Source organism: Nicotiana attenuata, unplaced genomic scaffold (genome assembly GCF_001879085.1).
Source record: "Nicotiana attenuata strain UT unplaced genomic scaffold, NIATTr2, whole genome shotgun sequence".
NCBI classification, from domain to species: domain Eukaryota; kingdom Viridiplantae; phylum Streptophyta; class Magnoliopsida; order Solanales; family Solanaceae; genus Nicotiana; species Nicotiana attenuata.
In genome coordinates this window covers 190,480-204,334 of record NW_017671018.1, presented here as the reverse complement: position 1 = coordinate 204,334, position 13,855 = coordinate 190,480, and the positions used below count along the sequence as shown (strand labels likewise).

The following is a 13,855-nucleotide window of genomic DNA, read 5'->3' as shown; positions in this document are numbered from 1 at the left end:
ATAGAGCGGGATTGATGGAACCTGTGGTCGTCTCAAAATAGAAAGACGTGCAGACGTTCCAACATGAGGTGTTCCAAAAGGAACTTAAGAGAAAAGAAGAGGAGTGGAGAAAAGGTCCGCTCTTATAGAAGAACTACAGAGGCATATTATATAATAAATATTAGTGCTTCATATTCTTGGGGCAACATTTGGGGATCTAAGGCAACGGTTTCACTTGCCTTACCTTACATCCGCCTTGCAGCCACAGTCACAACAACTACCACAACCATAATAATAACACAGCCATAACCACAGCCACAACAACTGGATGAGTAGTTTGAGATAGGATGATTGGTATTTGGTACTAAGTTGTGATTTTGTTACCTCGACAAAATTTAAGCACAATAATTATGTTTTAACAGAATAAACCGACAATGGCAAAGCAAACCTTATCATGTTTCATAGCAAGGTACAAGTAGAGTTGTCAATATGGGCGGGGCCGAGATAGCCCAGCCCAGCTCACGTGGGCTTTAGCAATTGGCGGGCTTGGCTGGGCTAGTCCACCATTTTGATGGGTCTTATAATGATCAGCCCACCCCAGCCCTATGTGGGCTACGGGTGGCCCGTCATTTTTTAAATATAATTTTATATTTTTTCTTTAATTTCTAAACTAAAAAAAGATAAATATTTAAAAGTTAAAAAATCTTATTGGAAAATTTTCACAAAACTTAATAACTTTTTATATTGTTCCAATATATGATATACAATAAAAAGGTAAAAGACAACACTAATATTTCATTCACTAAAAGTTAAAAGTCAAAACAAACTATTCAATTGAACATCCTTGATGTTTATAGGATATCCAACACATCGTCTCATCAAACACATTTGAATCCGCTTGTGAGAAGGTTGTCTTAATATATTCACTTTTATCTACATCTACAATTCGTATGCAATATTAATTAGTTAAATATTAAGAATAATTAAATTTTTAAAACTAATTAATGTTTTAAGANTAAAACTAATTAACGTTTTAAGACTTTGATCTTTTAATACAATGAGCTTAATAAACTTTAAGCTTGGGATACTCTTCTTATTATTTTTTGTGTCATATACTTTTTATATATTATATATTTTAAATACGTATTTTTATTAGGCCCACGTGCCGACCCAGCCCAGCCTCAGTTAAGTCTCAGGGCCACGGGCTTACTCGGGCCAGGCTTAAAAGTCTCGTTTTTAAACGGGCTCCAAAAATTCTAGCTCAACCCTGCTAAATCACGGGTTGGGCTGGGTTGGCCTAACGGGCTGAGCCCATATTGACGGCTATAGGTACAAGTAATAAAATAATCATACAACAAAGTTGAAGTATAAATTGCTGTGAAAGAGTGATTTCTGCATTTCTGTTGTTACAACATGATCACCCTAATTAACAAGAAGATACTCACTTGTAAAAAAACCTTTCTGTAGGCAATGTGAGGACTAGAGTAAGAGCTTGAAGAGAGTTTTATTCATCTTTTTTTTAGTGGAATAATATACAAACCACAAAGCTACAAGATACAACAACATTTACACGACGAAAGGAAATCTCAAGTTGATTGATCATTGATCAAGTACAATTTTTGACCATCAACAATCATATCTATATCAAGAATTTTACCAGCATCTTCTGATAATATACAAGAGTCAGATGGAAAATTGAGTTTCTCAGATGCTGTGGTAACGAGCTCCTCGATAGTCTGAGGTATCCACATTACAACACCATGTTTTCTCACATCTTTGGACTCCCATGGGTGGAAAGGAAACACAGTACATTTCCTCGGACGCAATTTTTCTGTTATTATGCAGAGAGATTTACAGTTAGGGGGATTAAAACAGCTTCACTTACACCAAAATATGCAATGCTACTAGTTTTTGGCAATCAGATGGACTTTATGAGTCTTTGGGTTGAATACTCAGATAAAATATTTCAAAGAAGAGTTTAAGTTATCTTGCAAGATGACAAGGTTGTTCTAGCAATACCTGACATCTCATGTGGAACATCAGGGAATTCAGATAACTGAGCAGATTTTGCTTCTTCCAGAAGACCGATCATTTGCTTGTTTCCACTTACTCTAGCTTCATCAACTGGAGTATTTCCCCATCTGAAACATGACAAAGATTTAGCTGCACGCGAAACTTGCAATCTGAGAGTAGACGTACGTGCACAATATACTGCTTGTACAATGTCATATTTCGAAACAAGAGCTACCAAGATTTCTGAGAAGTTACTTCAAACTATACCTATCTTTTGTGAAAACAGAAGCGCCAGCTCCCAAGAGCAATTTCGCCATTGAGTATAGCCCTTGAGAAGCAGCAACATGAAGTGGTGTTCGTTGATCATAGTCTTTGGAGTTGGGATCAACACCATTGGACAATAGCCTTCGCAATAGATCTGAATCGCCCTTTGCTATCACCATACAAAGGAAACTACCAGCATTTTCAATTTTCAACAGAGCCCCTTCCTTAACAAGTAATGAAGCAACGCGATCATGTCCACTTTTGATTGCTTCAAGCAGTGGCGTGTTGCCAAATTTATCTATTTGGTAAAAAGCAACATAAGTTACAAATCAAATATTTGCACGAACGAGGACTTGTTGAAGATAAGTGCAGTCGCTTAAGAAATTTACCTGGAACATTTATATCAACGCCTTCTTGGATAAGGAAAAGAGTTATGTCTTCGTAGCCTCTCGATGCTGCAAGATGCTGTTCAAAAGAAAACATTGATTAGTAGTAGCAATTTGCAATCGTCGAATTTTAGTAATCTAGATACCTAATTAGATAGCTTACATATTTTCAAAGACAGCCCTCTTAAGGGCTTGTAAACACTCATATAGCTTTATAAACCCAAAAAATGTATATGATTCATTGGAATAAACTAGTACCAGGGGTGATCTTCCATCATAATCTTTCTTGTTGGGATCAGCTCCAGCGCGAATTAGGCTCTTCAGCTGATGCAAATCACCGTGATAAGCTGCACTATTCACTTTCAAAGCAAGTTCTGCTTCGTGCTTCCCTATATGGAATGCGATATCTGACTCCAGTTGCTTCACGCGGAGATTGGATTCTTTTCCCTGTCACAATATACTACTTTAGACTTTTTGAGTCTGCAAACCATGTTTTAATGGAAAAGCAGTCCATTTCTCAAAAGGAGAGGAAAGAAAAAGGTTATAATTGCGAGACTCAGGATTCTAATTCAGAAGTTTGTTCCATGCCATTTTCTTATGCTACTCATACCAAGATAGAAAAGGGTAGAGGGTATGGGACGGGCTGAACTCATGATTCATTAGATGCTTTTTATGAATGTTAACTAAGTATCATATTGTTGTAAGTAAATTGATCTCGTTGTTGATGAACTAAACCAGATAGTTATATGAGTGGAAAAAACGACTTCTAAATTTGCAGTAATAAGGTTGAGTCTCATTTCCCTTACCTGTAGTAAATTACTCAAGATTCTTCTTCCATCATGAAAATAAATCTCCAGAATATTGGAAAATGACTGCTTATCGATACGTAAGAGCCTACACAGTTCACAAACACGAACTGTATATGGTTGAGGAATGTTGCAAACAATGGAAATATCTCCAAATGAGCTGTTAGGTTCAAGAAGTGCCACTGTCTCTTCTGATCCATCCTTCGCTATACCAACCTCCTCCTGAATTAAACAAACACACAATGAGTAACTGTGGAAACAAATGTAAACAAATGGCTGGACATAAAATTTGTTGCAACATAAAGAGCTGAGCAGGTGTAATTGATTGTAGAACGTCGTACCAGAACGCCATGACAGACAAAATAAAGCTGGTCTACTACATTCCCTTGTTCCATTATCACTTCTCCGGGGAGGAAAAATTCTTCGTGGACTCGAGTTACCTGCAAAAATTTAACAGTATCCAAAATCAGTAATACGCACTCAGATAGTTTACTTCAATTGCAATTGTAGCGCGGTCAAAAGCAAACAGAAAGATGTCAAGAAGCATTGCATTTCAAAGGCCATACACTATGAATTTTCTGTGAATGATTGAATGAATGATACCAAAAGAAATTACTTACAACTTGACTTATGAATTCCGAGGAACAGCCCTTAAAAAGAGGAACATTTTCTATGTAAGACTGATATAAACTCTGCGAAATCTGCAAAAAAAGTTGAAGTTTTCTGTCATTGACATTTTAATGCAATATAATATGCATCAGCAATGAAAGTGGAAGCAAGATTTTTCTTTCATATATTTACCTTGGCGCGGATTGAGATTGGAATGTCCTGGAGAACAGCTGCATCAGTATAAGCACTTTCATATTGTAATCGCAAGTGACCTTTTATTTGATTACGGATGTCCCTTCCGAGTCTATTTCTATTCATATATTTCAATAGATCTGTCATTTTATCCCTGTATCGCTCAGTTTTTGATCCTTTCACAATTAAAGCTGTCATGTTACCGATCAAATAAGCACTGAGAATCATATCAAAGGAGACATAAATCATGACAAATATCATTTCCCTCAAATTGACTGCATGTATATCTCCATAACCTGTATGATAAAAAGGTATCTCAAATATCAGTACGACGAAATTGCTATAGAAAGTCTTTAGAAAATTGATAAACTTGAAATGAAATCCAAATAAACTTACCAACAGTTGCCATAGTAACAATAGCAAAATACATTGAAGTAGTGTATCGCGTCCAAAGATCAATATCTCTAAAGTTTGAATAACTGTAATCTCCCAATTTCAAACTACCAATCCATGTATAACCTTCTTGTTGTTCAGACAGCGTAGTTGCCAAATAGTAAAAGATGCAGGCAGCTGTATGTGTGCAGTAGAGTTCTACTGTGATAAGTTTTACAATTCTAGTGAAGAGGTAATTGATCCGAATATCTTTCTCCATCTTCTGGAAAAAGTAAGTAATTCTGCGCGCTCTGCTCAACCTAATCCATAAGAGGTATCTCACTTCTTCTTTGCTGCCAACAGCCTGATTAATTCAAGTTGGTTAAAGCATTGGTTAAAAAAGCTTGAATTATGTAACTAACATGATATGCAGGTAAAAAAAAAACATTTACAAGTCTGGTTTGAGTTTCTCATTTAAAAGAGGAAGAATGGACATAACAACTGCTAATACAACATGTTTCCACCATAATACTTTCATTTTCTCAAGGAATCTTGGCGGGACCAGCAACAACAACAACAACAATAACTACGTCTCAGTCCCAAACAAGTCAGGGTCGGTTATATGGATTATCACTGCTTCATTTAAGCTTAACTCATGTCATTTGGCGAGAAATAACAAATTAAGAAAATTGGATGCGATTGATTTATTCAAGCAGATTATGGCATTGAAGAATTTACAAGCTTAGGAAATGTGATCAAAGATGCTCAATATAATACCAGTTTATATAATCTTCCAATACCAAATCTATTGACATCTACTGGAATGTTACATTTCATAGTTATCATCTTTTTTAGTATTGCCAAATATGGTTGGCCCTGTTCCATGACAATTGGCAGATCTCCAAATTAAGTTTAAGATTTAATGCTTGCTAAATCAGTCAAGAATTAGAAAAACATTAGCCATGCTACAAAATTAAAGCATGTTTTTAAAGAGGGAGCTATTGTAAGAAAAACTATCTGCCGTTGTTTCAATTTATATGACATTCTTTCTATGTTGGTACGTTCTGAAATATTTGACTTCATTCCATTGTCAATATTATCTTATACAATTTAAATATTTATGAATTAAAATTCATTTATTTATTCAAATTTACTAAATTTTGAACCATTACATTTATATTTTCTTGTACTACCACGAATATAATGCGCCAAAAAGGTTAACATCTTAAAAAGTATATCAAGTCAAAAATTGTCATATGAAATGTAAAGGATTACCTTGTAAATTATATCCCAAGGCATGCAACTAAGAAAATCAAGAATAAAATGAGATTTCAAGTACCTGCAAACCAAATAAAAGGTCAGCTAAACTACTAAAGCAATAATCTTTTATTACACAATGAAAAGTAGGAGACTGACCGAAGAGCAATAGGGGTTCGTTTGTACACCATCTTGTAGGTCTGACTATCTCTATATGCAACAAAGAATTGGAGGACAATATCCACAAGGAAAACTATTTGACCACAAATGTCTAAGAGAAAGAGTTTCCTTGGTAATCCATTGAAGAAGGCAAACTCCATAGGCGTGAAAAATGATGAATAAATTGACCATATTAGGATAAAATTTTCCCACATCCGGTACCACCTGCATGGAAATTTGTTTGTTCATGTTCACATACATTAGAATCTTGAAAGTACATAGAGTTTAAAAGATAAGAAGCTTGTGATATAGTAGCACCTTCGGGCAGAGGCGGATCCAGGATTTAAGCCCTATGAGTTCAACTTTTAAGGCTTTTAGCGTTGAACCCATTATTATTTAAGTTATGCGTTCATATTTTCTATTTTTACAGTTTTAATAATTTTTACATAAAAATTTGTGCAGAAAATTTTGGGTTCAGTTGAACCCGCCGCCAACTTCAGACTCGAGGAAAGAGGAGGAGGTGAAGTTCGTACTTCAGATAGTTTTTAAAAAACTGAATACTCCTTTAAATATAGGTACTACAAGCAGCTAGTTGGTGTTACACTCTCCTCCCAAATAAAAAAAGGATTTAGAGTAGAAAAAGTCCATCTAATTTCCAGATTTTTAATCTTTTTAATAATATATTAGATACTGACATTTTAATTTAAAACAAAACATATTTTAGAATATTTACAAAGATACTATTCAGATTATAAAAAAAAATTCTTCACTTATGATGGTTTTTGTTCAAATGTGCTAAGAGACTCCAATCATGTAAAAATTATTTTTCTCCTTAAATAAAACTAAGAGTCCCCAAATACTTTTCCGAAAATGGAACTTCAGCCTCCAGCTTGCTAGTGGCAAAAGAAAAATGATAAATAACTTAGGCATTATGGCGTTATCATTTCTATTCTTTCTATATCTTTATTTTTACAGTTTCGACCATATCCAATGTCATTAGTCGATCGGTTTCCTCTTTTTCTTTTTCCAACTTTTTCTCATCATTTAATTAAACAAAACATGCAAGTTGACAAAAAATCACACTAATAGACGAAGCCAAGTCTAGTTGCACTCTTACATGCAAAAAGAGAAAAGAATAACGTTTAGTTGCACCTCAAGTAGCATGCAAATAATTTTGAATCAGCTTGCACGTATTTTAACTATTTCGCTGAGTACTTTTTATACCTCTCACAAGATGAGTAACTCTTGTCCATCCAAAGTTAAGCAGATGGACAAAAATCATTTAATGTTTTTGCAGATGCTACTAATGTCTTGAATAATTACTATTTACTAAGATCACTTTAAAACACTATTTCTTCTCTAAAATCGGACAAGGCGATACATTTAGAAATGATATAGATATGATAGTTTACAGCGATCGACTGCTTTCAGTTGTACAGTTAGAATATGATAAAGTATGCTGATAAGTATGTAGCACATACAAAATAAAAAAAGAATATTACATAATCCTCTATTACACATTCTTTTGGACTTTTCTTTCCCTATTTTTGGGCTTTATTTTTACCTGATATTTCTCAACTTGACAGATTTAGTCTAATCATAGACAGTTAAGACAACCAGAAAAAAAAATACAATTGAGATAATATCTTTCTTATCGTATTACTCCCCCGATTCACAATAAGTGATCAATTTGCTTTTGGCACGCCCATTAAAAAAATACTAAATTCTATACAATAATACCTAGTATGACTAAACTACCCTTAATTAAATATTCAATGTGAGAAGCAAGAAATTTTTTTAGGGATGTGTTCATAAGTGTAATTTTGTAAAAACAAATTGAATTCTTTTTTTATTATATAAATGGACACTTACTTTTGACCAAAATAAAAAAAGTAAATTGGTCTCTTATTGTGGACCGGAGATAGTAATAACCAACACATGCTTGCCGTTTTGCAAGGAACATACCGCGTGAGAGTTAACAAAGACATGATTATAAAAAAAATTATGTTATATACACTGAAAGTGTATAGATTTAGTTACACTAATATAATATCAGTGACAGATAATTAATTAAGTACTATTTTTGTTAGGTAATTAATTAATGTATTGTAAGATATATGTTCCTGTAATTACCTATTTGACTGTTTTAATAAATTTTTATGCCTTTAGTTGCTGTTGGTTGTTTCTAAAAAGTAGAACAGATTACAAGTTCGTCAAATTTTAATTGAACTTACATCAGAAAATTAAGAGACAAAGAGTACTCTTCTTTTCATTATCTAAAGAATTTTAGCCATATACCTAATCCTGATAAGTACTCCAAATAATCTGTAGGGTAATAAGTAATTCAACTAATAGTATATAGCAGTGATTAATTAGCATCCAACGCTCTATTTTTTTACCGTAACTTTCTATTATGTTTTCATTCACCAACCAAATATTGCTCTAACATTTAGCCGGGCCAAATTGTTGATAGAGTAGGATGGAGTCAAAATTGTTTTACTTATAAAGTCAAAGCAGTCAACGCTATCCTAAACCAATTTGTAGGTTCTTCCATATCTAAGAGCCACGTATTGTTTGCGGAAAAAATGCTCATCTTCCTTTAAAGAGTATTCCCTGCTTTCCAGTTTATGTAACCTATTTTCTTATTATCTTTTTGGTGTATGTTCCAAAAAGAATGACCCCTTTCTAAATTTGGAAATAATTTAATTTAAACTTTCAATTCTACCCTTAATGAGAATCATTTATAACCACACAAATACTCTGGACCCCTTCTTGACTTGTTTAGGACCACAAATTCTAAAAATTTTCATTTTTACTTAAACTCCGTGCCCAGTCAAACAGGTTCACATAAATTGGAACAAAGGGAGTAGTAAGAATTTAAATTATACACACTAACATTACAAAATTGTTTTACACCATCAGTTCAGTTAGCTGACTATAATATGTTAGTACTCTATTTTTCAAGTTATTTTATCGGACTTGCAAGTTACAATAAAAATAATCGGTTGTTATAAGACTATTTAAAATAATATGTAAGATTAAATCTATTGCGCTGTAGGCGCACAAAACGTAAACTCATCAACAATATTAAGCCGCCTAGACTTTGAATTTTTAAAAAAAATTAGTTATGTACACTAATAATGTGGAGTGATAAATTTTACTTAACACCTAATTATAGATAATTATATATATAATAAGTACGAATTAGATCTCAAAAAGTGGTTAAATAACGGTTTACAAGCCAGATATATAAAGTAAAATAAGTCCTAACATCCTGATCACACTCTACGTTTTCTCTTCTAAATCACGCTTCTTCTTTCACAAGCACAGAGTAAAATATATAGTTTTAAAAAAATAAATAAGGATGTCATATTTCCACCATTGCAGCATATATAGCTGTAGAGAGAGAAAGTTAAGTTGTAGAGAGAGAAAGTTAATTAATTAAGCTGGAGAAGTCGAATGCTTAGTTACCTGTTTTCGGGATGAATAATGAAACCTTGAGAGAGATTAATCTTAAGGCGGCTAATTCTCCGGCGAAACAAGTTTAAACCGAGATCGTCTTCGATAAGTTGAAATCGACTTCCTCTAGAAGATTCTATCTTATCTCTAACATCTTCTACTTCATACTCTACTCCTCCATTCATATTCATCTCCATTACTTCCTCTGCTACTCTCGTCATGATCACCAACTATATCGATCAATTTAACCAAATTCTCGATGTGTAAATATTTGTATGAGAAATTCGGTATATTTTCAAATGTTTGTTGATTGAATAATGAACTAATGAAACTTTTCTGGAGAGTTCGTGTGATGGATAATTGAACTCGTGGTAGCTAGATTTTACGAATAAAATTGGAAAAGGAATTGGCCAGAGAAATTGGATATTAGAAAAGATGAGTTTTCACGAGAAAGTTATGGTGAAAATAGCCTGAGGAAGAATTTATGGTTTCAGCTATATACGAGCCAGAGAGAGAGAGAGAGAGAGAGAGAGAGAGAGAGAGAGAGAGAGAGAGAGAGAGAGAGAGAGAGAGAGAGAGAGAGAGAGATTAGTTGTGAGAGATTTGATGAACTGTTGAACAAAGAGGATGGACTATTTATATGCAACTCAAAAACTCTACCACAATTTTTTTTAAACTTTAATGTGTTTATTTATGTTTATATATAATTTATATAAATATGGAAATTTGTGACATCACGTGTGGGTGTTTATACGCCCACAAACACTTGAGAAGTGCATGTTATTTTAATATTTATTAATTAAAAGTATAATAATGTATATGTGGTCTAAGAAACTAAGGATAGTATAAATATATTTTAGATTACCCTGTACAATTTAACCGGTTAGTAATAACATCATATTACTCTATTTTTAAATTGTTATATCAGACTTATTATAATAAATGTGTTATTGTACGCCAAACTTAACCACTTAATTTAATGTATAGAACTTAAACTCAAAAATTAATGATATCAATGTTGATGTTTGATTTTTTTGTTTTTTGGTTTCCCACTCGATGTCCGGTACTCTTATTGGAGCTCGACTATCGGATTCGCACCGCCTAGGGCCTCATTCGGGGAAAAGTGCTCCCTACCAAGGATTTTTTCATACCCAGGACTCGAACTCGAAACCTTTGGTTAAAGAAAGAGCAGCCCCGGTCCATCCACTGTACGACATCCTTTTGGTGGTTGTTTTACTCAAAAGTTATTACATACCTTATGAGTATGAAACAATATAAATAAATCACGGGAAAATCATAGCAAACCGTAATAATCCGTTGGACCAAATAAAAGAAACGAAAATAAGTACTTAGGATTAGGGGGAGAAACATTAGAAGCCTTTATTGATAATATTGGTTTGGTCTGCCTCTCCATGAAGAGGTTCAGAGCCTTACAATGGTGTTCCTCTTGTCTATCATTTTTGGTCTCGTTGACAATTGTCTCTCTCTCTATAGTGGTGAAGAAGAAGCCCCCCCCCCCCCCCTTTTCTGGGGTTTCCTCTCTTGGTATTTTATAGCTGTGAGCTTCGTGAGCTGGCAATAAGTGGCCGTGACCACGTTGGGATTTCGCCTTTATGGTGGCGGATAGGCCATGGCCTTGCTGATCGAACCAGATGCGGGTTGAATATCGTTAATTCTGAGTGGTCGTGCCACTAATTAATCACGAATTAGCTTAAGACGGGATTAGCCTCGTTATTATCATGGGGTCGGATTGTGACCCATACAGTTAGTCCCTCCGCTTATTGAGGTTGGGCCTTGGCCTAGCTCGATGAGTGGATTCCATTGACTGTAGTTTGAGAAACTCGGATGGGGAGGTCGACTGTTGCTTTGGTCGAGGCCGAATTCTTTTTGGCGATGGCCCTTAGCCTTGTAGAGTATTAGTATCCTGTTATTGGGCTATCAAGTCATCGTTCGATCGAGGTCGAACTCTCCTCCTGGGCGAAGGCGCTTGACCTTTTGACTTACTTCGAGTAAGGTCGAGCTGCATTGTGCTCTGATCCTTACGTTTGTTTTGAGTGCGTACCCGTCGACCATGGCGGACGGGTCGTATGTTGCGCGGCCGAGGGGAATGAGGGCACGCTTGATACGTGCTTGGCGGTGCCAAAAAATTTCTAGGGCGCAAGGAGCACCTCCTCGGCATTCATTGGTCGTTATGACCATTTCGAGGGCGAGACGCCGACGGGTGATTGCAAGGCTGCTCTAGGGAGCCTGTCATAATGACGTACATTCCTATGGAATCGAACCGGTGTGCGGTTGGTCATGTAGTTAATGGTGGCTGTTGGGGTGCATGAAGGCCACTTGTGTTGCCTATAAATAAAGGCTGAGGCATTCATTTTTCATATTCTTATTGCTTGTCTGAGAGAGATTCTGAAGAAGCTTTTCTTACTGCTGTTTCACCTTCGTCTTCGTCCCCCGAACTTCGTTTCTTTCTCGTTATTGTATCAACAATGGCAGGCATTTCTTCCCAAAACGTTCTTCCGATGGATCTTCCGGTTAATTCACCGGTGACCGAAGGGCCAATTCCGGCGATGGACGGTGCAGAACTGGTGGAGACCGGCGAAGCTCCGTCGGTTGACGAGATAGTATCTCTGCCCGGAGTTCCGATGACTGATTTCACCACCGATGGTGGGGAGGATCAGGTGGATAAAGCCCCATTAATGGGGGAGATTGGGATGTCTCGACTGCGGGGACATGGGGTCATCCCCGACTATACTGACGTCATTCTCGCTAGAAGCAAGGAGAGGGTCCACACCGACCGTAGGGGATACTGCGTCTTTTACGCCTACCCCTTCAAGTTGGGGTTTAAGCTCCCGCTCCCAATGCTGGTGGTTGATTTCTGTCGTTATTACGGGGTATGCCCGGGTCAGCTTACTCCTTCTCTTTACAAGTTATTAGCAATGCTCATCAAATACGCAGAATTGGCTGGTAAGGAGATCACGCTGCAGCATGTGCTTAGCCTCTACGCTCCCCAGAGGGTTCGTGGTACCATGATTCGAGCGTGCCCTCGCGGGACGAGGGGCCTGACTGCGAAGCTGGATGATGAGGTTGAACCTCGCCCTTTCGAGCACTTCTTCTACATCAGGACTGAACATTTAGTGGCGTGCTCTACTGGATCCCCAGAGGCTTGGAATCATGCACGTAAGTTCCCTAGCCATTGAATCCTCTTTTTTTTCCTTATGTCTTGAAGCTGGATGATGAGGTTGAACCTCGCCCTTTCGAGCACTTCTTCTACATCAGGACTGAACATTTAGTGGCGTGCTCTACTGGATTCCGAGAGGCTTGGAATCATGCACGTAAGTTCCTTAGCCATTGAATCTTTTTTTTACCCTTCCTTACGTCTTGTGCTCGTAAGCGTTAACTCGTGTCAATTTTGTAGTCCTGTGGCAGGTAAGAAAAATTGACTTCTTCTTCTGTTCCGCTTTCTTTCGACACTATTCCTCAACTTTGTTTTTCTGTGATCAGGGAGGGCACGCCGCGTTAGGGCCCCTCAGTTGGCCTTCCGTCGACCGGGTGCAATCGCTCGACTTACTGCGGCGCCTGTATCGCGCTCAATACCAAGGGCGGCATCAGTTGAATCTTCAGCGGTTCCTTCTCCATCACGGGCCGCGCTTCGGGATGAGGGGCCATCGGGGGTTGTGCGCCCTAGGGCGGAATCGTCATCAGACGGGGAGGAGGAGAGGCCATTGATAAGGCATAGGGTTGTGTTCACGTCGGCTCCTCCTGTGGTAATCAATCTGGACTCCCCTTCGACGGATGCGGAGAGGGGTGCGGTCACGGCGCCCGCTCTTGAGGGCGAACAGTCAATGGGGGTTGCCCTGGCTGGCTTAGGCCACGAGGGTGCCGTCGCTTCGGCGACTCAGTCGGTGGTTCCAGTCGCTGAGACGGGAGGTAGTTCCTCAGCGGCTGGTAATGTTGGTGAGTTAAGCACCCCTTTGGCGGCTGCGGCGGGAGGTTCCACCTCGACGGCGGCTGAAGGAGGAAAAGAGGCTGTAGGGGGTGAGGACGAGTCTGAATCCGACTTGGACCCCGACGACGTCCGTATGTTCCAGGAAGGCTCCACCAATTCAGCGGTGCGCGCAGGGGGGCGATCTCGCTTCATCGAGGTTCCCACAGAGTTGAACTTATTGCTCCAAGGGGAAAGCTTGGTGCTGCAGTTTGAGCTGCTATGCTCGGAGGCCGAGAATGCGTCGTTGAGGGGCGTTACGGATGTCGGACTGATGAATGAAGTAGCCGTGATGGGCTTGAGGGTATGTACTATTACGTCGGTTCGCTTCTTCTTTGCCTTAAGTTTGTTCTTTATCCTAATCGTTGTCTTTGCTT

The 13,855-nt window shown here is 37.6% G+C and overlaps 1 protein-coding gene across 1 annotated transcript; it reads right to left on the bottom strand.

The window, feature by feature from the left end:
• Positions 1-1,464: 1,464 nt before the first annotated feature.
• On the bottom strand, positions 1,465-10,034 carry LOC109205280 (potassium channel SKOR). The gene is made up of 13 exons (XM_019367974.1): positions 9,509-10,034; positions 6,038-6,262; positions 5,897-5,960; positions 4,646-4,985; positions 4,250-4,545; positions 4,069-4,149; positions 3,790-3,888; positions 3,449-3,670; positions 2,901-3,089; positions 2,646-2,721; positions 2,260-2,554; positions 1,999-2,120; positions 1,465-1,810 (listed from the first exon to the last, which is right to left on the bottom strand). The coding sequence occupies exons 1-13, from the start codon at positions 9,715-9,717 to the stop codon at positions 1,566-1,568; spliced, it is 2,463 nt and encodes an 820-aa protein (XP_019223519.1). The 5' UTR covers positions 9,718-10,034; the 3' UTR covers positions 1,465-1,565.
• Between the last annotated feature and the right edge of the window lie 3,821 nt (positions 10,035-13,855).